Source organism: Schistocerca nitens, chromosome 5 (genome assembly GCF_023898315.1).
Source record: "Schistocerca nitens isolate TAMUIC-IGC-003100 chromosome 5, iqSchNite1.1, whole genome shotgun sequence".
NCBI lineage: Eukaryota > Metazoa > Arthropoda > Insecta > Orthoptera > Acrididae > Schistocerca > Schistocerca nitens.
In genome coordinates, this window is record NC_064618.1 from 511,696,494 (window position 1) to 511,721,682 (window position 25,189).

Below are 25,189 nucleotides of genomic sequence, written 5' to 3' on the forward strand. Positions count from 1 at the left end.
GGGAGGGAGGGGGGGGGTCGGTAAAAGAAACCTCTTATTAATTTATTCCGGTTGTCAAATATAACATCTATCCTTAGTAACTCATGGAGACGAGCTACTTCAATTTCACTACATGGTAAACTATTTCTGACGGCAATAAACATTCCACCACCAACTGTATTTAATCTACCATTTCGGAAAACGTTTTGGTCCTTTGTAAAAATTTCGGCCGAATTTCTTTCCCGCTTTAGCCAATTTTCCGTGCCTACATCGATTTGAAATTCAGTGTTTGGAGGTCTGCTTCTTTTCCAACTTCAGTACGACAGTTTACAATTACAATATCGATTGTTGCTAGGTCTACCTTCCTGTGTTTGCTCTGCACCCTTGAGACTGACGGCCTTTCTGTACATTCCCGAGACCCTCTAAAATAAAAACCAACCAGGCCCTTCCACACAGCCCCCGCTACCCGTGTATCCACGTCCTGTCTCTTGTGGACCACTGTCCTATTAAGGGGAACTCGGAAACCCACCATGCTAGGGCGCAGCTCGAGAAATTTGCAGCCTACACGGCCGCAGAACCGTGTGAGCTTCTGATTCAGACCCTCCACTCGGCTCTGTACCAAAGTGCCACAGACGATTCGTATCAATTATGCTACAGATGGTGAGCTCCACCTTCACCTCGCAAGCAAGGCTGGCAGTCGTTACCACTTCAGCTAGTCGCCCGAAATCAGAGGGAATCTCTTCCGATCCAAAGCGACACGTATCGTTAGTAGCAACAGAGCCACCACCTGCAGCAGGATACACCCTGTGCTCTTCATGGCGTTCGGAAGCAGCCTTTCCACATCTGTAATGACTCCTGCCGGTATGCACACAGAGTGACATTGGATTCCTTTCCCTACTTGGCATTCATATCTATAAGGAGCGTTACTGCTTGCTACTGTTTTGTAATGCATCTGTCTTTTGAGTGTATGAATCTTAGGAACGATGTACTGTTTGTATATTCGTTCCTGTCCGTGTAGACGATGGCTTTTACGTTGTTTAATCGGAGCCACATTGACGTAGGCGTTCTGAAATACTCTGCGCCTCCACCAAATAACTTCAATCCAATATCAAAATCAGGTCCAAATCCGAGGACGGGGTCGTCAAAAAACTTAGAACTGAAAGTATATTCATTACTGACACCAACGTACAGCCAGAACAGAGCTGATTTCCGCGATGGGAGACTACAGCTGTTACAGCTCTTAATACGAACATCGAATATTTATTGAAAATACAAACGTAAGATATCTCACGAACTTTCTAGATCGGTAAACATTGAATATCAAATAAGTGCTGCTGATCAGGTTTGAACTGGGGATCCACTAGCCAACGACGCTAAATACTACGCCACACTGTACCAAGATGCAACGTCTGGTCACCTAGGTCTCGTCAAGACTATAGGCAGAATGAGAAGCAGATATCGCTGACTAGGTCTCTTCCGCTCCGTTAAGAGACTACGTGAGCCACCGTAAGGCATGGAAACGACGGACGCACGTGCCGCAATTACCTCTGATACATGTGGGAGCAATCCCGCCTGCAGGACCGCCATTCCATCGAATTTGAAGTGATCTCTTGGGGAGATTTCCGAGGTTGACATACGTCATTCCATGGATAATAGTCTGCATTGACATCTCATCCGCTATGTTGTAAGCAAAGCCGAAGCTCCGGAAAATGAGAAGTTTCTTGTAAACGATATAATTTGGAAGCTCGGAGCACCCGTGTGATGATCTCTGACCGCGGTTAAGTTCTCCAGTCGAGACTGGTATCAGAAATAATTTCATAGTGCGATATCACTCACAGTGAGAACTGCCTAGCGTCCACAGACTAATGGCCTCACAGAACGCTTTAATAAGATGTTGGCAGAACTGCTCTCGATGTACACTGACGTCAAACAGAAACATTGGGACAGAGTACTGCTCGTCGTCACGAACACTTGAAACATAGCGAAGCAAGATACTACAGGCTTCACACTGGTTCTTTCTCCTCCATGGTCGTGAGACCGAAATTCCAACGAATGCACTGTTCCCATTTCAGCCTGATAATACACAGGACGACTTCGCGGAACACATCAGTGGGAGTGAAGAAGCAAGGCAGCTGGCTCACATACAGCAACCGACACAGAAGGAATACAGAGAGCACTATAAAGCTCAGCATCGGACAGTGAGATACAGCCCGGGAGAATTGATATTTGGGGAAAATTGGACTATAGCAAAAGACACTAAAGCGGTACTTTGGACCGTGTTGGTCCTGCGTCCAATATGAAGTCCACGGTTTCGACCACTTCTTCAAGAAGACAAAAGCGAAGAGTCATCCATGTCGTGTATATGAAGCTATTACAGCCCAGAGGCGCAGAGCGACGATGAGAGGTTCAAAGAAACTGATGACTCTCTCGACAACTTTGGCGGGAGGAACTACCTTCGACGCTCATCATAGCGAAAAGGTCGTACTGACACGACCGGAACGCGAGTACCCGCTAGTACCGGCATACAGAGAACTATTGACAAGACCTAGATCCAGGGTGCCGTAACGGATCCAATGAAAACTTCTGAAACAGCGGGTCGCTGTTTTTCTACGAGAGGGAGGAATGGCACGAGCCCTGGTGCAGTGTGGCGTAGTGGTTAGTGTTGCTGTCTGGTGTGTTGCAGGTCGCCAGTTCAAACCCGAACAACAGCAATTATTTTTTTAATTAGCACTTATCATTTCTGAAAGTTCTTGAAATATTTTATGCTTGTGAAGTTGATATATTCTTGATTATTTTATGTTTGTATAAATACCAGCAGCCTGGGATATTCGATGTTTGCATAAATAGCTACACTCCCTGTCCAGGACGTCAGTTCCGTCCAGGCTGCCCTATGGCGTCAGTAATAAATGTGCTTTTAGTTCTAAGACCTTTACTTCATTGACGAACCTGGCTTCGGATTTGTATTTAATACTGATTTCGATGTTGCAATATGGAGCGAAGCAGAGGCGTAATACTCTCGACTGCCACCAGAAGAGACGATGTGCATTTGAAAGCGAGCGTGATCGAGAGAGTGTCTCTTCACAAGGACGCAGAGAGCTTCGAATGCGCCGATAACTGCGCAAAAGTGACAACTTGGGTTGTAATGAATGAAAAAGAACAAGAAATGACCTCCTCGAAAAGCACTTTAATCAAGGACAATTACTGCAGACTGGCGTGACTATAGAGGGCATCCACACATAATACTGTTCAGAATACTGGGCGACTTGCGTGTCGATGATGATGAGTGATGATGAGGACGACGCAGCACCCAGCCCACGAGCAGGATAATCTCCAACCCGGCCGGGAGTCGAATCCGGGCCCGCCGCGTGGTACCCAGACGCGTTACCACTTCTTTTTTTTTTTCGTTATTGTCGTATCGGACGTCACATGACATGCGTTGAAGTTTGTTGTTGATACCTTCACTCAGTTTTTTATTACAAAGAGCAGCCAGCACTCTGGCCGATCACGCTGAGTTACCATGCCGGTACCACTCAGCTAAGCAGGTGGACACAGTCGGTAGTAACTGACGGGAACTCATCGAGTAAATCAGAAGTAATATTTGGCATTCCCCAGGAACTGTTGTAGGCTCTATACTGTTCCTGATGTGTATGAACGATCTAGGAGACGATCTGAGCTGCCCTATTATGTAGATTGTTTGCAGAAGGTGCTGTCGTTTAAAGTCTTGAAATCATCAGATGATGAAAACCAAATGCAAAATGATTTGGACGAGATATGTGTATGGTGCGAGAAGTGACAGTTGACTCTGAATAATAAAAAGCGAGAAGTCATCCACATGAGTATTAAAAGGAATCCGCTAAATTTCGGTTAAAAGAGAAATCGCACAATTACCAATAACTTAAACTGGAACGATCACATAAATAACATTCTGGTTAAAACGAACCAAAACTGTGATTTATTGGAAGAACACTTAGAAAATGCAACAGTTCTGCTAAAGAGACAGCCTACACTTAGCTTAACCATCCTTTTCTCGAGTACTGCTGTGTGATATGGGATCGGCATCAATAGCATTGCCTGAGGACATCGAAAAAGTTGAAAGAATGGCAGCTCGTTTTCTATTATCGCGAGATAGGGGAGAGAGTTCCACGTATATGATACGGGAAGTGGGATGACAATCATTAAAATATTGGCGTTTTTCATTGTTTCAGGAAGTTGTCACGAAATTTCAATCACCATCTATCTCCTCCGAATGCGAAAATATTTTGTTGGCACCCATCTACATAGGGAGAAATGGTCGTCATAGTAAAGTAAGAGAAATCAGAGCTCGCACGGAAAGATTTAAGTGTTTCAAGCAACGTTCTGGGGAGGCCAACCACAGCTCAGAGACATTGTGAATAACAATAACAGCTCTCAACACTCAATAACCATTCAAATTATCACAATAATTAAGTCTTAATGATGAAGTGTTTCCAAAAGCCGCATAGCTGTACGAAGGTGCTTTATTTGCAACTACCGGTTTCACTTCAGCATAGACGCATCTTCAGGTTTATAATTGTTACAGTTGCATACTACATATTGGCAGCTACGGAGTTCCAGCTTTCAGGACTTCGTTATTCTCCATCTACATTATGAAGATGTTACCATTATAAACCTGAAGATGCGTTTATACTGACGTGAAACCGGTAGTTGTGGATAACATACCTTCGTACAGCTATGAGGCTTTTGGAAACACCTCATCATTCTTGACTTTTTAATCGTTATAATTTTAGGAAAATTTGAATGGTTATTGAGTATTGAGTGTTGTCATTGTTATTCAGAATTTAGGTGTTGGTTTTTCCCTCGTGCTCTTCGATAGTGGAATGGTAAGGAAATTTCTTGAAGGTGATTCGATTAACCCTCTACCAGGCACTTAATTGTGAATTGTAGAGTAATTACTCATATTTAGATGTAGATGAGTACATTCAGAGACCAGACTATCGTTCAGAAGAATTTGTGAATCATATGATGGAGCAATAAGTCGAGTGTACAGTCTTTCCTAGGAGAGCATATCCAGCTCGTGGTCTATTGGTAAGCGTCGGTGCCTATAGATTCCGGGATAACGGATTCAATTGTGGGCAGCTTCGGTGATTTTATTCGCTAGGAGACTGCTTGTTTGTATTGTCTACACCATTTCATCTCATCTTCATCAACGCGCAGGTCCTCGAAGTGACGTTAAATAGAATGAGCTGCACCAGGCGCCTGAAGTATAGCAGACGTGGTCTCCCGGCCAAATGCCATAGGATCATTTCATTTTTTCCCTTGGAGAGCATAGTTTAGAATTTATGCCTAAATCTACAAGCATCTTGTGTAAACATTTAGAGTGCACGGCAGAAGGTTCTTAGCATTGCACCACAGATTAGCGTTTCTTCTCGTCCCAAACACGTGTGGAGTGCGGGAAGAATGACGTCCGTAATGCCTCCGTGCGCGTTGTGCTTTACCTGCCTCCACCGTCCCTACGGAAATGACACGGAGAGGCATGAAGAACTCTCGACTTCAGGCATAGTTCTACCGGACGCTTTAAGCTTCATGTGGACGCTGTAGAGTTTTCAAAGGTTTGAGTTTGGGGTCGGATATTAGATCGGAGATTTCGCTAAGATTTTGTGAGCTACTTTTCGGCGGAAATACTGTTTCAAGTTGTACCTCCCAGAGCAAGTTTTAGTAGCGGCTGGAGGTTTCCAGTAGGGAACTTCACATTTACTACAAGAGTGAGTTTAAGGAAGTTTGGTTGACGTTGAATGCGAATGGCAGTTCGTACTCGGTCCGCCCATCTATCTTAAGTTTTTGCGTTAAAAGTCAAACGGCACGACGGCTTCCTAGAAATGCACAAGAAAAATTCGTACTCTATCGGCATTTTTAAAAATAATTATCAGTTGAATAGCATCTATTTCATCCTCTACCGTTCACTAACAAAACGAGAACAAATAAATAAATAAAGAAATTTTCACTAAAACTAGACGATCGAACGCTCCTTTTTATCAGCGTGCATAAGTACCACTAGGTTGTATTGGACATAATAAGCTTTTCTCATCTGTACAGTTCTGTCAACCTCGAATCATCTTTCAAGAAAATAAAATGAAAAAATGCCTACTGGATGCCTCGAGTGTTCTCAGAATTGCCACTGTTCAAACGCAAGAATCCTGAAAAGGTTGAAAATTCACATTAACATGTGTAACCGATGACGACGGTGTATTGCATGAATCGGGGCACCGTAATTTGACTGCTCACGGACAGGAGACACTCCAGTTATATCGGAGCAGCACGTGACAGAACTAAACGGTTTAAAGTGACTTTTTTCTTTCACTTAAACTATTTTTCTTCTCGTGATCTTCACACAGTGACTTTAACTCTTATGTAACGTTTAGCAAAGACTGCTGTACCATACTGACTCTGCTTTGGAAAAATTACGGCGCTTAACTTTACTTCATAAGCCGTTTGAATGACTTTAACGTTTTCTTCGCGAATGTCAGATTCTTAACTGGCGTTTATATTTTTGTTACCTGAGCATGCGGTTCTCATACTGCTCCTGTGTTTAGCAATAAAACATATACTATGTCATGCTCTGGATTCCAGCAGCAAGAATTTTATCTCGCTTGTTTTATGATAGATGTTGAACTAAGAGTGAGTTTTACTGATTGTGTTTTTTTGTGTGCACAGTGCAAACCGTACCACGTGGGCAGCTCCGCGGTTATCATAGGGGATGCAGCGCATGCCATGGTCCCTTTCTATGGCCAAGGAATGAATGCGGTGAGTATTCTTGGGCTAAACAATCGTATCGAATAGTATCGTAGTTTCTCAGATGACAATATGGTAGTAATATCTACTCTTGAAGCGATGTTGCAGAAGATAACTCTAGTTCTAACATTCGGTTTACTTATGTGGTTTCGATACGTTCGTTTCTACAAACCCTATGTCAGCTGTACCAAGCTTCCTAGAAATTTTTCAAATGTGCTTTGACGTAATGAAACCACTAGAAGGAAATCAAGCGAGTGATGTAGGACGAGATAAAATCTGCAAGTAGTTCCTGGAAAACTGTAATGACTTGCTCAACAAGCGGGCAGTAACTGCTTCTACGAAATTAGCCGCCCTTTTAGCTCTCTGAGAAACAATAATTTCACTTAGCATATATATAGGGCGAATCATCGACCACCGTGAATTTTTCCAAAACTGAATGTGCAATCGATGTGCTGCCTTCACAGAAATAAGGTGCACACACGGACTCAGTAAAACAAACCGTGTTAAATTGACATGTTTACTAACACCACTTCTTCAATTCTTAATTCGAAAGACGTCGGTTTATACTATACAATAATAGGAATAATACATTTTCGCTCAGAAAAATCCTCTTTGACAACAACTTTGAACAAGAGAACTTCGTTTCATATATTTCTGAAGAATTAAAACTGTATGCTCTGCGAGAAAGCAAAGAGAGATTACTTAGTATCGAAAGCAGTACACTACAAAATAATTTATTCGTTATCAATGGTTTCGAGGTTTGTATCCGTATCTTTTTGCCTCCATTTCTTCATGTTCCTCTATCAGAGTTTCCCCTTCTCCAAAATCATTGGAAATGCACACAGCCATTGTTTGAGTAATAATTCTGTATATGTTTATACACTGCGATAAAAGTATCACTTTTTAGAAAGCCCGTACTTGTCGCCCTAAAGAAAGACTAACAGGTTGCCTGCCATCAGGCGCTGGAGCAGCCACGTGGGATCACTCAGCGGAATGGGCGTCGAAGTCTCTTACAGGTACGTTCTTAACGTCCTAAACAAAGGTGTGTGGGGGGGCACCGAAGGTGTTGCCAAATTGAGGGGCTTAGTAGGACACTTTGCCGTTTTATTCAAGCACATGTAAATGTTGCACCACTCTGTGATCACACCGTAGGAGGGCGCGAGACAGGAGGGCGTGAGACAGGAGGGCTGAAAAATCATAGACACACTTTGCTGCTTCGTATCACGTTCAAATTTCGTCGAATGGTTTTGAACGGCCTTATAACTTAATATTAAATCCTACGTGCATTAAACTTTTATTGCGCAGTTTGCTTCTTTTCTTGAGTCATCAGCCCTCCGATACGATTGATGCGGTCCTCATGAATTTCCTTCTTGTGCCAACCTCTTCATCACAAAGTAGCTCTTCTACACTACTTCCTACATTTGCCATAAAATGGATAAAATGTTCTCCCGAATTACCGGTTATTACACAAAGAAAAGATACGTATCTGATTTATCCAGGTTTATACTATAATCATTGTATATCCACGTCAAAATAACTAAAGCAGTATTGCAACCCCAAAATCAATATTTGTCGCAATAGGAGCCTCTTCCCCTCCCAGCATTTGACCAAGGTTTTCTATATATCTCTTACATGATTCCAAAGTTCTTCGCTTCCGACTGCTGAAGGATCGTTAGGACTGAATAAAAAAGTCGCTAACATATTACATGAGTAACAATTGAATAGGCAGAATTGTGATCCGTCAAACAGAAAAGGCCTTGCACAGTCATTGTAACGTATAGATGAGCATTGTCTTGGATGACAGCTACAACAGCCCGTTGATGGAACGGAACAGTTTCTTGTTCTTCAATTCTACGATGTGTCATTCGCAGCTGAGGGCTAGCATAGCCCTGATACCCAGTGGCAGCCGAGACGATCAGGCCAATAGCCTCTTGTACATGAGAGGTGCTCTCCTCTGTAGCGGATCACGCATGGTTAGCAGTCACTTTAATCCTAAATGAAGCGAGAGTCTCCGGAAATGGTTTGTTGCCTCTCAGCACGTAAATCGTATACAGACGATCTCACCGTAGATAGTTTCATGTTTGGCGTCAAGAGTATCCTGTGCAAAGAAATTCATGTACTCAGTCCTCGGTGTTGCAAAAGCTGGTAAACTCTGTAGCAGCACACTTTCACATGATTTGAAATTTGGCCCTGCTGTGCATGCACAGCAATAAACAGCTTGAAACTATCTGCGATCTTCAATTTTGTCTTGTTTTCTACTTGTTAACTCATGCGTTGCACTGGATGTCACACCGGAATAACTGTTTACGCCATGGGGAATTGCATCGTTCTGAAGCTAACCTGCAATGTCGCTTATGTTCTTCTAGAACATAAGTGACATTGCAGGTTGGGGCAGGTGGAGAAATCAGCGGTGGCAGAGCACGCACTGAGTGAGACTGACCACGTAATAAAATTCGACGAGACGGAAGTTCTGGCTGTAGAGAAGCACTATCACACGCGCTTGTTCAAAGAAGCTGTAGAAATACAAAAACACGCGAACAGTTTCGACAAGAAAAAGGGAAGTCTTAAGGTAAACAGATCCTGGCTTCCGTACTGCAGCGAACGACCGTCGCAGGTAGCAAGAGGAGAACCGCACCGGAAATGACCGAGGAGAAACCCTCGGACGTTGGCGAGCCAGGTACATATAGTCTGCGGCCGCGAGCTCGGCTCCAGTTCACCACCGGCAATGGAGGGTGAAGCTTTGACAATGCCAGCCGCTCGTGCTGGCGAAACGTCAGTAAAATCATTAGATGAGCATCGGCCGAAGAACCTGAGACAGAAGCCAACAGGCAGTTTCTCTACAAGTGGCCACGAAAGCCTTAATAATATTGCATTCTACAAATCTGTGCCGTCTTCTGGTGTTGTTACTTTCTGATAGACAACCGCATCATTAGCGAACAGTGTTAAAAGACTTCCAATGCAATATAATTGATCATTTATATGCATTGTAAATAGTAATATACTTTTTACACTTGGATGTGGTACTTCGGAAATTATTTTACATCTGTCGATTTTATTCCGTTACAAGTAATATGTTGAGTTCTATAAACGGGGAAGTCTTGAATCCAGTCGCAAATCTGGCCCGTTACTCGGTGAGCACGTATTTTTTCACTAAAAGGAAATGTGAGACGTTGTTAAACGCTCTCCTGAAATCAAGGAAGACAGCATTAACGTAGCCCTATTGTCTATAGCACTATGGATCTCATGGAGGCACATAGCGAGCTGAGTTTCGCAAGATCTCTGTTGATTTTTATAGAGGGAATTTTCGTTCTCCAAAAATGTCGAAATTCTTGACCATAAAACATGTTCCATAATTTTACAAGAGACTGACGTCAACGACATAGGCCAGTAGTCATGTCTATCTGGCCTACGGCCCTTCTTGAAAACGGGGATGACCTGCGCTTTTTTCCAGTCGCCAATTACCATTCGTTCCTCCAGAGATCTACGATAAACTGCTGCTAGAAGGGGAGAAAGTTCTTTCTCATATTCTTTGTAGACTCTTACAGATATCTCATCTGATCCTGATGCCTTACCACTACTAAGCGATTATAGCTGTTTTTCTATTCTCAATAAGTCCCAATTCGACGTTCGTACGATGATTGAAAGGAGGGACCGTGTTACGATCTTCCGAGATGAAACAATTTCGGAAGATAGAATTTATTATTTAGGCTTTTTTTCTGTTATCTTCCGATTCTGTGCCCGTTTGGTCATGGAGTGAATGAATAGAGGATTTCGAACCGTTTACTGATTTTATGTAAGAAGAAAACCGCTTTGGGCTTTTATTCAGGTGGGCTGACAAAATTTCATTTTGAAAGTCATTGTACGACATTCTTATTGCTCTCCTTATGCTCATTTTCACTTCGTTCAGTTTTTTTATTGTCAGCTAGATACAGACTTTCCTTGAATTGTGTTGAAGCTTTGTTTACGTATCAGTTTACCACGGCTATTAAACCACGATGGATCTTACTTATCTTTCGCATCCGCTTCTTGTTTCGTAACTAGAAGTGCTCGTATCGATTTTATACTCACACTCTAAAGCACTTAAATCGCTGTTCAGGCATGTTCTGAAACTAGCAACCAGACAGAAGGTAACAAGAACGAACTGTAACTACCGTTTTCTTTCAATTACCACCAGTAGCGTTGCCATTTGTCACTACAATAGCATGAAAACCTATCAAAACTGTATTATAAGAATCAGAGACAGCAAACAATAAAAGTTCCATTAAAATACACGGACTTTCACTTACCGAAAGCCCAGCAATGGAAGTTGCTAGATCATGTAAATTCAATGACGACCTAATTTTTTTTGTGTGGCGTCCTGTACTCAGAAATGTCACTGGAGAAATTACTGCGTTACGTTCTACTCCTTTCACATGCCAGAATCTGAATACTGTTTGGTGCAATGACAAAACAGTTTCGGGACATGTCTGGTTCTTACCCCAAACAGCCGACGTCGACAAGTCCATTCCCTATGTCATTATGGATTGTTCCTATGGGCATGTGTCATTCTTGCACAATACGGTAGAGCAGTTTTCAAATTATGCAATGATAGTAAAATCTCATTTTCGGCCAAAAGCAGTCTTATCTGGTCATGGCTTAAATTTTTCAATTTCGCTAACTTTGCTGTGTGATTGTCCGCCTCCGGGCTTCTAATTTCTATATATCTGGACCCGCAAAAGACAGAGAGGCAGATTGAGTGCAGCACCAAACAACCAGAAACAAGACTGTCAGATGGTAAACTGCTTGTAGTCTATCAGGAGTCTATGCCCAGAGTCCATACGAACTATGATCTAAAAAGCAACTGGAAGGTTTGTTTTTCTTAAAGAGTCTGTATTTGTTCATCAGCGTCAACTTTATTCCCTTCAAAACTCTCCCCGTCGGAGATAATACATTTGCGCTAGCGCTTTTTGCAATCTTGGAAGCACTTCTGGAACTCACTTTTCGTTATGGCGTACAGCTCCTTCAGCGATTCTGTTTTTATCTCATCAGTGTCGGCAAAACGACGTCCTTTTATAGTTCTCCTCAGCCTCGAGACTAGAAAGAAGACGCAGCGGGCCCTATCTGGCGAATACGGCGGCTGACGCTCCATTATGGTTTTGGTTTTTTCCCAAACACTCACGAACAGGCATTGAGATATGAGCGGGAGCATCATCGTGATGCAATTTCCATGAGTTGTTTTGCCACAATTGTGGTCGTTTTCTTCGGATTGCTGCCCGCAAACGGCGCATACCTTCCAGATGGTATTCCTTTTTGGGCGTATGACAATAAAGTAGGAACTCGTGGTGCACTATCCCATTGTAAGCGAAGAAAACAGTTAGGGGGACCTTCACAAGTGATCGAACTTGTCGAATTTTTTTCGGGCTTATCTCTTCAGGCAGTTTCCTCTGCGCTTTGGTTTAAACGTCATACCCGTATACCCATGTTTCATTACCTGTTACAACCTTCTATACAAGTTCACGATCGTTGTCGACTTTATCAACAATTAGTGAGTGATGTCTACGCGACGTCGTTTTTAGTCGAAATTCGACAATTTCGGAACAAACTTTGCTGCTACACGCTTCATGTCCAGAACTTCCGAAAAAAATTGCTTGTCATGAGCCAAAGAATATGCCGACATCATCAACAGCCTCTGTGATGGTGATTAGGCGATTTTCCAGAACCATTTTCTTTGCTTCTGCTACATTGTCGTCAGTAATTGATGTGCTAGGGCGTCTCGTCTTCGACCCTTCTCGATCCTCTTTGAAACGTTTATACCAAACATTTTGAATGCGGTGCTGCGGTTTATTCCATTTTTCAAGCCAAATTTAATGCAGATTCTTTGATACATCTTCTTCGACATGCCGAGCACTCGAAAACTAGTATAACCCTTTCGACTGCCAACAATAAAATAAATATTCAAAACAGCTGAAAATGTAAACATATATCTGGAACACGTGTACCAACAAGGCAAAAAAAATTTATTTTTTTAAATCAGGCGTATAAAGCTCGCGAAATTAAAAAACTCGCGTTACTTTTTGATCATATCTCATAGCGTCCTTTAAAGCTGTTTACGTCTAAACCGTTGCTGGTTCGCAGTGGGTCGACTATTCAACCGAGCGAGATGGAGAGGTCTGACACTGGACTTGTTCAAATCCCCTTCCGGCCATACAGGCCTAGATTTTCCGCGATTTCGCTAGATTTTCCGCGATTTCACTAGATCGCTTTCGGCAAATGTCGACACGATTCCTTTGAAAGAGCACGGCCAGCGTCCTTTCCCATTCTCCGTCGTTCCGAGGTTGTGCTGTGTCTTCAGTGGCCTCGTCGCCGATGACATGCTAAACACTAACCTTCCTCACAGCTGCTTGGAACCTGTTGTGCAGGGCTTCGAGGACTGCCTGCTGCTGGACGAGCTACTCGCCTCCAAAGGTCAGGCCGAGGCGCTGTTCGAGTTCTCGCGCCTGCGCAGTCCAGACGCCCACGCTATCGTCGACCTCGCCATGTACAACTACATCGAGGTAAGATCCACTGTGCCGCTCCTTCATATCTAACGTTTGCAGCCAAGGTCGACACAAAGTGAATGAGGTTCCACGTCGTCACGACTCTGAAAAACATTTATTAACGATGGTGGTTTGAGTGAATGTATTGAAAAATAATCATTACATCCATTTAGACGCCAACGTGGAGCAAGTCGTTGATGTTCTCGACAAGTGAGTGTTAGTATAACGTGAACTGTGCCTCTCAACTGACGACAGAGATAAGTAGTGTCCTTTGTTTTTACTATCAGTAACCGCAGGTCACAGGAATGTCATTGCAGTCGCAACATGTTACATTAAAAGTTTATTGTAATGCACTTTACATCTCCGGGAGGGTACTGCCTAGGGAGAGGGTGTGCGGGATATCCATGAGGAAAACATTGAGAAACCAACGAAAAGGTAACATTCTGAGTCAGAGCGTCAAATCTCAGATCTCAGTGGAATGAAATGAAAATATGAGAATGATTTCTGGCCAGGCGAATGTTGGGTAATATCAACAGCAGCCGAAAATGGTGCAACGGGCGTGGGATTCGTCATGAATAAGAAGACAAGATATAAAATAAGCAACTAAGAAGACTAAAATTGTATTCCAAGTACAGATGGACATACAACGATAACAGCGTTAGTCTCGATTCTTCGTTTTCTCATTCTCCCTATTGGGGGAATTCAAATAATGATTAGGTCGTGAATTGAATGGCCTACCTTATAAAGATGTAGACAGTTTTCATATGGAGGTTTGGGTCGGCTCAGGGAGCCTGCATGAACAGGCGACATGGTTAAGGCGACTGCTCGGGACAAGCAGGAAATCCGGGTTAGAGCCCCGATACAGCTGATGACCAGGGATTCGCATTCAGCGAATTAATTCCGAATAAGTGAGAAGAGATCTGTGACACAATTATTATCATCGAAACTGTCAACAACCCAACGCCAACAATAACAGTTCAGGTGTACAGGCGAACGTCACAAGCAGTGTATGAAGATACAGAGGGAGTGTATGAGGACAGATAATAATCATGGGGTTTTGGAACACTGTAGTAGCAGAAGCAATAATATACATAGTTATCGGAGAATTCGGGCTCTATAGCGTGAATGAGGGAGGAGAATGAGTCCTCGATTCTGAAATAAATTTCAGCTACTAGAAGCAAATAAAGTTTTCAAGACTCAAAAGCGATGTACCTGTAAATAGCATAGATGAGACAGAGATTCGAAAATCAGATATTGGATTGTAAGGCGCAGATATAGTAGAACTACAAGGAAGGTAATTTCAAAGAAACTTTGGGCGACAGAAGATATGCTTCAAATGATCGACAAACTAGAAAATACAAAAGTATTCAGAAAATGAGAAGAACACAGGACTGTACACTGACCTAACATAAGCCGTGTGACATCGTGTCGGGCCTCCTTTTGCCTGAGGTAGTGCAGTAAATTGTTCGCTCCAACGGTCCAGAATGTTTTTCGTCCTTGGGACATGATATCGTTATTTGGGAACATGAAAACCATGAATGGCTGCAAATAGTCTCCAACTAGCCGAACAACCACTTCCAGTCAATGATCGGTTCAGCAGGATGAGAAACACAGTCCATTCCATGTAAACACAGCTCTCGCCATTATGCAGCCAGCACCAGCTTGCACAATGTCTTATTGACAACTTGGGTCCATTGCTTCGTGGGGTCTGCGCCACACTCTAACCCCACTATCTGCTGTTACCAACTGAACTCAGGCCAAATCTTACCAGGTCACGGTATTCCAGTTGTCTAGGGTCCAACCAATGTGGTGACGGGTACAGGAGAGGCACTGCAAGCAATGTCGTGCTGTTAGCAAAGGCACTCGCGTCGGTCGTCTGCTGACATGCCCCATTATCGCCAAATTTCGCCGCACTGTCCTTATAGATACGTCCGTCGTACGTCCAACGTTAATTCTGCGGTTATTTCACTTAGCGTTGCTTGTCTGATAGCACTGAAAAGCCTACACAAATGCCGCTGCTCTCGGTCGCTAAGCGAAGGCCATCGGCCACTGCGTTGTCCGTGGCGAGAGGTAATGTCTGGAATTTGGTATCCTCGGCACCCTCTTGAGACTGTGGATCTCTAAATATTGAATTCCGTAACGATTTCTGAAATGGAATGTGCTATGATGCGTCTAGCTCCAACTGCTATTTCCGTGTTCAGAATCTGACAGTTCCCGTTGTACGGCCATAACCTTTTCACATGAGTTATCTGAGTACAAATGACAGGTCCTGCAATGCATTGCGTTTTTGTACCTTGTGTAGGCGATACTACCGCCATATTTGTGTTTATATATGTGCATGGCGCTATCCCATGACTTTTGTCACCATAATGTAAGTCACATAGGAATGAAATCAGGATAAAGTGCAGATAATCTAAAGCAAAATAATTACAGGAAAAATATGAAGAAATCGGAATAGAAATGGACATCTGAAGGACAGATTCAGCATACAGGAAAGTCAAAATAAATACTGGTGAAATTAAAAGCAAAGGCGTCAACATTAAGCGTGAAAGAGGATGTCCTCTGTTAAATGCAGACGAGAGAGCGGATTGGTGGAAAGAGTACACTGAAGGGGAGCCACCATCTGCTGAGGTGAGCAAAGCTGTAATAGGTCTCGATTTGGTGACATCGAGATCCAATGTTAGAGTCTGAATTTAACGGATCTCTAGGAAATTTGCGTTCAAATACGGCACAAGGGGTAGAATCACTGCTTCGTAATTTCTAAAATCATTGGGGGAAGTGGCAACAAACATTTACAGGTATTCAAGTTAGGGCACAGAATCTATGAGACCGGAGAAGAATTTCATCCTAAAATCCCGAAGACAACAAGGACAGGCAAATGCTAGAACGGTCGCGCAGCAAAGTTAACAGCTCATACGTCGAAGTTCCTGACAAGAGCAATATGCTGAAGAATGGATCCTTGCACCAAATAAGCATCTGTAGTGTTGTGAATGGTAATGGAGGGAAAAGTTGATGAAGACAGTGTTATATTATTTGTTGACCTAGAAAAATTTTTAGTGTAAAATGGTGTAAGATGTTTGAAATTCTCAGAAAAACAGCAATAAACTATCGGAGAAGAAGGGTAATGTACAATATGAACAAGAAGCAGGGTTGAAGAACAAAAATAGAAGGCCAAGAGGCAAATACTCATATTGAAAAGAGCGTAAGGTTAGTATGCAGTCTTTCTTCCCAATTGTTCAGCCTGTACACAGAATGAAAAGTAACGGAGTTTGGGATGAAATGATATGCATGATAAGATTCGATGATGACATTGCCATCCTCGGTGGAAGTGAGGAAGAATTACTGGATGTACTGAATGGAATGAACAGTCTGCTGTCCATGAAATATGGATTGAGATTAAACCCAAGAAAGACGAAAGTAATGAGAAGTAGCAGAAATGAGATTAGCGATAATCTTAAGATTAAAATTAGGGACGATGTAGGAGACTAAGTGAAGGAATTCTACTACATTGCAGGCAGAATAACGAATGAAAGATGAAGAGAGGAGGATATAAAGCAGAGACTAGCAAATTCAAAGTGAGGAAATCGTGACGGCTCATACCGAACGAGACAGAAGTCTAATTAAAAAATGAAAGGAAAAACGGAATCTCTACATGAGTGTCGTTTAAACGTTGAAAACACCCTACATGGAGTGTCGCCTTATTAAGGAAACGAATGCAGATTATTAGGACACAAAATAGTTTTTGTGACAACCTCGCGGACGATCTGCATGTCTGACATCAGACGAAGGTAACTGTACACTGTACTGAAAGAATGAAAGTCAACACCTATTGTGCAGAAATTATTTTTCACGTCTATACTTTCAAGAGAGCAGCCAAACTCGCTGACCATTGAACTACCAAAGCGGTCGGTGTTATGAAAAACTCCAAAAAAAAAAGGTTATTTTCTTAAAACAATTCAGGCCATTCCACTTTAGATCCTCCTGATGACAGCGATCAGTTCGTTATAAAGTGGTGTCATGTTTACTCACTAAGAAGCAAAACGTCGACTGGACATCAAAGTACATACTTTCTCCCTTTTTTTGTTGTAACGTTCCTTACTTTTCCTGTCTAACGTTCATTCCTTCAAAAGAAACTGCACTTGACAAAGACGACGCAGAGCAAGAGCCATTAAGGCCGCTGACGCGGCGCGCCTGTGTGGTTGCAGATGCGGGATCTGGTGACGCGATCGTCGTTCCTGATCCGCAAGCGGGTGGACCTGGTGCTGCAGCGGCTGATGCCGGCCTTGTGGGTGCCGCTCTACACCAGCGTCACGTTCAGCAGCATGCGCTACCACAAGTGCCTCCAGAACAAGCACTGGCAGGACAAGGTAGGCCACTCGCACACCGGCGTAAAACGGTATACAAATGTTAACACTGAAGCACCAGACTTATTCTTTCGTCTCCAACCATCAGTTTGGTTAGCAGCAGCTCGCCATCCACTTCTGTCTTCGGCTTTCCCTTTGAGAGCGGTGTGGGTGGTGCATCTGATATCCTTCATGATCTGCTCGATGTATTCTAGTTCCGATCTGCCTCTTTTATTCTTCCCTCCCACTGTTCCTTCAACGATATTTTTGATGATACCATCATGTCTCAGCAAACGGCCAACCCGTGTGTCTCTTCTGTGTTTGATGAGCGTCAGGAGACAAGTCTGCACTTCCTTCACTCTGTGGAGCACCTCTTCGTTTGATAACTTTTCTACCCAGGAAATTTGAACATTCTGCGGTAGCACGACATCTCGAAGGCTATTATTTTATGTTTTTCCCCTTCTCCGAGTATCCATGTCCCTAACAAAACACAGAAGATGTCTGCTGTTTCTTAGACACAAGTTTTCAGATTGTGGAAGCTATTTCTCATCGATATAGCCAATACAAATTATCGGACGATTTCATAAGACTATATTCTCACTCAAAGATAACTGAAATGCATAACCTTACCACCGCTACTTATGGGTTTTATGCAGCCTGCAACACCGTCTAAAAACCACACACGAGATTTTCACATTCTCTACCTCGCTATGCGCAAACTATTTGTCCTAAAGAAAAAATGAACTAGACCTTTTTGTAAATGCAGTTAAATTTCTTATAGGAATACATTTTCGCTGAAGGCCGTAGTTTTCGAATTATTCAAGGAAAGCGTACCAAGTTGACCTTCAAACGCGTTTTTCTTTAATAACTCGAAAACCATGGCCTCCAGCGAAAACGTATTCCAGTACAAAATTAAACTACTTCAAATTTCCTATAAAGGAGGTCCTATCCATTTTTTCTCTAGGACTAATAGTGTATGTGAAGAGAACTCGCGAATATTCAAAATCTCGCGCGACATGGATGCGCTATAGCTTACATAGTTTTTGAATGCCAATGTGAGGTAGTTTCCCAAAATGACGAACTACAATTGTCGTGTATCAAACTTTTTTATTATTATTTTGAGCTTTCCTCAGTACAGAGGCTTCTCTCCAACATAATAATTTACTTGGAAATTACAATACAAACAATAAACGTTCTTAAACTATATTTTCAAAATATTCCTCCAGGTGTTTCGATCTTGTGTGTCCTCTTCCTCTGCGCCCATTCTCCTCATTTTGTGCTGTACATTTTGGAGCCGGGTGGTCGTTGGTCGTCCTCTTCTTCTTCTCCCCTCCGGTTCCCACTCCAGTATCAATTTTGGTATTCTGGTTTTCTCCATTCGTCGTACATGCCCGTACCACTGTAATTTCTATTTTCCATAATGTCATATATTCTTTCTTTTATTTCCATTCTCCTTATTATTTCGGTGTTCCTTATCTTTTCTTTCCTGGAGATTCTTGCCGATCTTTCCAAGGAGTCCATCTCTAGAGCTTGTAATTTTTTAATGTGCTTCATATTAATTGTCCAGGTCTCCGTTCCATACAGAACTACACTCTCTAATATAGATTTGTATATTAATTTTTTAGTTCTGCTCATTATGTTCCTGCTCTATAAGACAGAGTTAAGCATCCCAGTGACCCTCCATCCGCTACTAATTCTTTTATTGATTTCTGACTCTGATTTTCCCTCGATTTCTAAAATGAATCCCAAATAACAAAAAGTGTTTATCTTTTTGATTTTCTTTCCTTCAATGTATAGCTCATCTGAATCATTAGTCATGAATTCTGTTTTTTGGTAATTAATATTCAAACCCCAAGTTTTGTATGCTACTGCTAGTTGATTGCACATATACTTAGCATCCTCCCCATCTTGTGCTACGACTACATGATCGTCAGCAAACAAATTAATCAAAATATCCACGGGTGTACTGCCGGTCTACAGTGTCCAACGGTCACAATATTTCGGCGATCAGACATGTCGCCATCATCAGGTGAACTGACGGACTGAGCTCCTGTGAACGTGCCGGCACGGAGATCCTTACGCTATGGCTGCTCAGGGGGAACTGATGATGGCGACATGTCTGATCACCGAAATATTGTGCCCGTTGGACACTGTAGACCGGCAGTACACCCGTGGATATTTTGATTATCAAATACGCCGGGAGAAACTCAAGAATCACAGCAAACAAATTGTTCGTCTTAATTTCCTCTACACTGCTGCAGCACTTTGTAAACAATGAAAATGCCTTATTCAATACAGAAAATAAATAACAATGTACGTTAAATGCATTCTATCTCGGAAACCATTCGGAACAAGGCATATGCCCATATGAAGTCTTTTGTTCAGAATCACTAACACTATCATCCCTCAAAGCATGTACCTTTCCTCCTGACTCACACTGTATACATGAAGTAATTTATGTATTACTACCACGTCACCTGAAATTAGCCGCCCAGGAAACATCTCATGTCACACGTACATTGTTGGAATCGATGTGCGACAGGTCGCACCATACTGTTGAAACCAAACTTCTTGAAAATTCATATGATCAGTTCAGACTACAAAACTTCTCTTAATATACTGCGGTTATGTTCGCCGTCCACTGTTAATACGTTTCCAGTGCCATCTCCGAATAAGTATAGCCCAGTTAGGCCTTCAGCTCAGATGCCACACCATAAAGTCACTCGTTGTGGATGTAATGGCTTCTCCATGATTAATCAAGGGTTTTACGTGTCCCATATCGTGCAATTTTCTCTGTTCACAAAGCCTCTCAACAGAAAGTGCACCCTATGAATGAACATTATTTACTTTTTGAAATTTTCTTTCGCAAGCACCCAGTGTTCTGTTCTTTTCGTGATCGCATAGCGTCAGTTCTTCTGCCACTTGGATTTTATAGGCGCAAAGATGCCGATTGTCTTTCATAATTCGTTATATGCTGGTTCTGGGATTATACATTTGCTGTGAACGTCAGCGAATAGTTTTCACCAAACTTACAGTAACATTATCACTCTCGATGACGATGTTTCCGCAGACCGACTAACACGAAGGCTCGCTGTAGTTTTAACGTACACAACTAAATCGAGTTTCTTAAATTTAGCAGTCATTCTCATCAAAGTCAACTTATTCAGTCCATTACATTGGCCAAACATTCCACGGCTTTCGTGGACAATCTCTGCACGGTATTCACCATATTTGTACTAATTTTTCATTACGATGACATGCTCTTCTGACACGAATCACTCCGTCACTAACCACAAAGAGAACAGGTCAAAATATGCAATGTTCAGTCTTTTTTCAGTGGCGGCCTGTTATCATAAGTTAATGCTCTACAGCACATTTTAAAACTATGCCATTTCGTTTCGAATGCGAGCCAGAAACCGCACTAAGATTACACCATTTCTCTCCAAATGCATGCTGGTATGCAAATAAAATGGACGAAAACATGTTTTGCAGCGCTCTCTCCGCGATAACTAGAAACCAGTGTCGATTGCTGAAATGACAGTCGGCCGTAGTACGATCAACTCAGAGAAGGGGCGCAACTGTTTGTTTTCTGCTGTGCATACCCTGATGTGACGTCATTCCTTCTGGCACTATGAGTGGTACGTTGCTCACAGCACCAGGTCACCATTTTTCTTCGAAATTGAATGTAGCATATTGTACAAGCGTAGAGTATGAGCACTTTTCAAAGACCGTTGTCGTGATGGCACAGTGGGTGAGTGGTCTGAAGTATACACGGGTAATTTGCACTCCTGGGTTCAATTCCTGCAGATACCAACATTTTTTTTCATTTCTTCCAGTGTTGAAATTATAAAATTTAAAAATAACATTTTACTTTGTATATGTAAAATTAATACATTTGATGTAGTTACGGTTACTACCCGTGGAAGTCAAAAGGCTATAGGCTAGACAGTGGTGAAACAAGCCAGTATATGAGGAAACATAGTATGAAAGTGGTTTCTGTAGATGATCTGCTAGAGAGGGCCTTTTACGGTAGATCTTTTGAGGAGAAAGTGAGATTTAAAAAGGTAGGTAGATGTACTTCAAATGTAAATCTAACAGAGGGGCCTGGGACTAGGTTTACTGATTTGGCTTACGTAACAATGAAAATTTCGAAATACTTGCAAAAGATTTTGATCAGCTTCTTAATTGCCCGTAACCAATACATAAGCTTGAATACTCATACACTCACGAAAATCCAGACGAAGGTATACCCCAAACTACCAAAGAAATTGAAGAAGTTATTAAAATCTTATAACGCTAGCAGAGAAGACTATTACAGCACAACTTTTGAAATGTCTCTACAAAAATTTAAAAAATGAGATAAAATTTGTCTCTGAGAAAATCTGGAAAACAGAAAAACTCCCACGAAAGTGGAAGGTAGCCTTGATACATCCACTAAAGTAGAAAGGTAATAAACAGGATGTTAACAACGACAGAGTAATTTACTTTAACTTTACTTGCACGTAACATATTTTGCAAGATATGCTAAACAGCATAGAAAGATCACTGACGAGTAATTTAAATGAATATCACGGTGGCTTACAGAAGGGCAGATCATGTTCTGAACAAATATTTGATCTAAAGTCAATCGTTTTCCACAGATTACTGACTTCAAAAGGTCAGTATTTTTCTTTTAAGCTTCATTTAGTGTATTGTGCAAGCATAGAGTATGAGAGATATTTAAAGGGCCGTTGTCATCTCTCGCACATGGGTGACTGGTCTAAAGTATAGACTGGTAATTTTCAAACATGGGTTAGACTCTCACAGATAACAATTTTTTTATTTTACTCCTTATAATATTAAACTATTATTACAAAATTTTAATATATTTAAACAGATCAGTTTATATACGTAATATTAACATACTTGGTTTGGTTACGATTTGTGCCGCTGCAAGTCAAACTCCTATAAGCCACTACACAGCAGCACAATAATATAATTTTGCATGAGCTACCACTGTCGGAGTTGCTGAATTACTAGTACAGAAATTGTTGGCGTTTTCAAAATTTCGTTCTTTATGGGACACCTTCAGGTAGGAAGAGGCTACAGTTGCTGCCATGCAGCGAAGGGGTCGGTTAATACCTTGATTTGGAATTGAAGGGGAGATATCGAGAATGGTTTCATGGTGTCTGAGGGGAAGGTGTGTAAAGTTGTTACTAAAGTGAGACGTCGTGGCAGAGGCGCAGCAAATAATTTGTGTGCTGTATTTTAAGAGGGCTATTCGGAAAGTAAAGTGCGGTCGGGCGCGAAACGGGAACCACAGTGAAAATCCAATGAGGCTTTGTTCAAATGTATTGAGAAGTATCTCTAATATGCCCGATGATCGCATCACGTCGCTCTTTCCATTTCTGGCTGAACAGTGAGCACGTGAAGTTGCCTAGAAAATAGTGTCTCCCGCCAAGTATGAGGGCCTGGTGAGAAATTTGGTTTGATATTATCCAGCCGACTTAACAAAACTGTCATGGGTCTCCTTCTTTATGACAATTCTCGGCCACACTCAGAGGCAATGAAGAAACTCTCACAGCGTTTTTGATGGTAAGTATTTGATTACCTACAGTGCAGTACGTAATTCGCTTGAGTTTCATCTCTGCTCACATGAACCGCTGGCTCTGAAGACAGCATTTTGATACAGACAGCGAACTGCAGACCAGTGTAGTGAATCGTCGGAAAGCACGGTCGGCTGCTTTCTATGACGAGGGTATTGGAAAGTCGGAAAATTTGTACAACGCTATGACAGATGTGCAAGTCGGAGCGGCGTCTTTCTAGAGAAGTAGCTGGAAGGTGTAGCTAATTGTTGGAAATAAAAATTTTTTGATTTTCACAGTGGTTTCCATTTCGCGACCGATCGGACCTCACTTTCGGAATGCCCCTCTTATTAGAATGACGGCGTCTCTTCTAAACGAGCTTCATATCCAATGTCGTAAACTGTCCCATGACAGTGCCTTATTCGTTACGAATGGGGAATTAATCTTCCTCTTTTGCTCACCTATTTTTTTAGTTTATTAAAATATCGACCCTGTTTAGACCTAGTCTGTCGACAGCCGGCCGCTTGCAGAGAGGTGTTATAGTAACTTGTATCTGTGCTGTTCTTTCCCACCAGGTGATGCAGCGGGTGGGGACGGGCGCCACGGTGGTGGCGGTGGCGGCAGCGGCTGCGCTCGTGTGGGGCGGAGTCCGGCTGCTGCTGCAAGAGGTCGGACCCCTGCGCTGGCTGCCACAGCTCGCCTGAGGCACTTTACGGCGCCCTCCCCCTTACACGCCATATCACACGTACCACACACTTACTAACGTTGATCTCTAACACCCCTTTCTGCATTTATATTTTTATGTTTGTATGTAAATTAGAGGCAAAATATAATTATGTTCTTTCTGTTTTATGTCTACATTTCTGTATTTATAATTCACGAAAATAAATCTTAATGTCTTGACAAGTTTGTTTGTTATTGTCGCACACATACACTGAGGTGATAAAAGTCATGGGATAGCGATATGTAACATGTACAGATGGCGGTAGGATAGCGTAGACAAGGTATGAAACGGTGGTGCATTGGCGGAGCTGTCCTTTGTACGCAAGGAATTCATGTGAAAAGGTGATTATAGTTGCACGACTGCAATTAACGGACTTCGAAGTCGGAACGATAGTTGGAGCTAGATAAATGGGATATTCCATTTCGGAAAATCGTTAGGGAACTCATTATTCCAAGGTCCACTGTGTCCAGAGTGTGCCGAGGACAACAAATTTCAGGCATTACCTCTCACCACGAACAACGGCAGTGGCCAAAGGCCTTCACTTAACGACCGAGAGCAGCGGCGTTTGCGTGGAGTTGTCAGTGCTAATAGACAAACACCGCTGCTTCAACTAACCGCAGAAATCAACGTTGGACGTATCACGAACGTATCTGTTGGGACAGTGCGGCGAAATGTGGTGTTAATGGGCTATGGCAGCAAACGGCCGATGCGAGTGTCTTTGCCAACAGCACGACATCGCCTGCAGAGCCTCCCCTGTGCTTGTGACCACATCGATTGGACCTTAAACGATTGAAAGACCATGGCCTGGTAAGATGAGTCCACATTTCAGTTGGTAAGAGCCTCGAGTGTGGCGCAGTCCCCACATATCAGTGGATCGAAATTGTCAGCAAGGCACTGTGCAAATTGCTGGTGGCTCCATAATAGTGTGGCTGTGTTCACATGGAATGCACTGTATCCTCTGGCCCAACTGAATCGATCACTGACTGTAAACGGTGGTGTTGTGCTACTTGTAGCCATTCATGGACTTCATGTTCTCAGACAACGATGGAATTTTATGGACGACAATGCGCCATGTCACCGAGCCACAGTTGTTCGCGATTGGTTTGAAGAACATTCTGGACACTGCGAGCGAGGTAGTTTGCCACCCAGTTCGCCCGACATGAATCCCGTCGAACATTTGTGGTTTATAATCGAGCACTCAGTTCGTGCACAAAATCCTCCACTGGAAACACTGTCGCAGATATACGGCGATAAATGCACCATGGCTTAGCATTTCTGCAGAGGACTTCCAACGAC

At 42.6% G+C, this 25,189-nt stretch overlaps 1 protein-coding gene across 1 annotated transcript in view; it reads left to right on the forward strand.

Annotated features, from left to right (window-relative positions):
• The window catches only part of LOC126259282 (kynurenine 3-monooxygenase-like), a 167,710-nt gene extending 143,635 nt beyond the window's left edge, over window positions 1–24,075 (forward strand). The window contains exons 8-11 of the mRNA XM_049955929.1: window positions 6,670–6,759; window positions 13,146–13,280; window positions 17,468–17,629; window positions 23,745–24,075. Of these exons, the coding sequence (XP_049811886.1) occupies window positions 6,670–6,759; window positions 13,146–13,280; window positions 17,468–17,629; window positions 23,745–23,873 (516 nt within the window). The 3' untranslated portion in view covers window positions 23,874–24,075. The remainder of the gene's footprint in view (window positions 1–6,669; window positions 6,760–13,145; window positions 13,281–17,467; window positions 17,630–23,744) is intronic.
• Window positions 24,076–25,189: the final 1,114 nt, after the last annotated feature.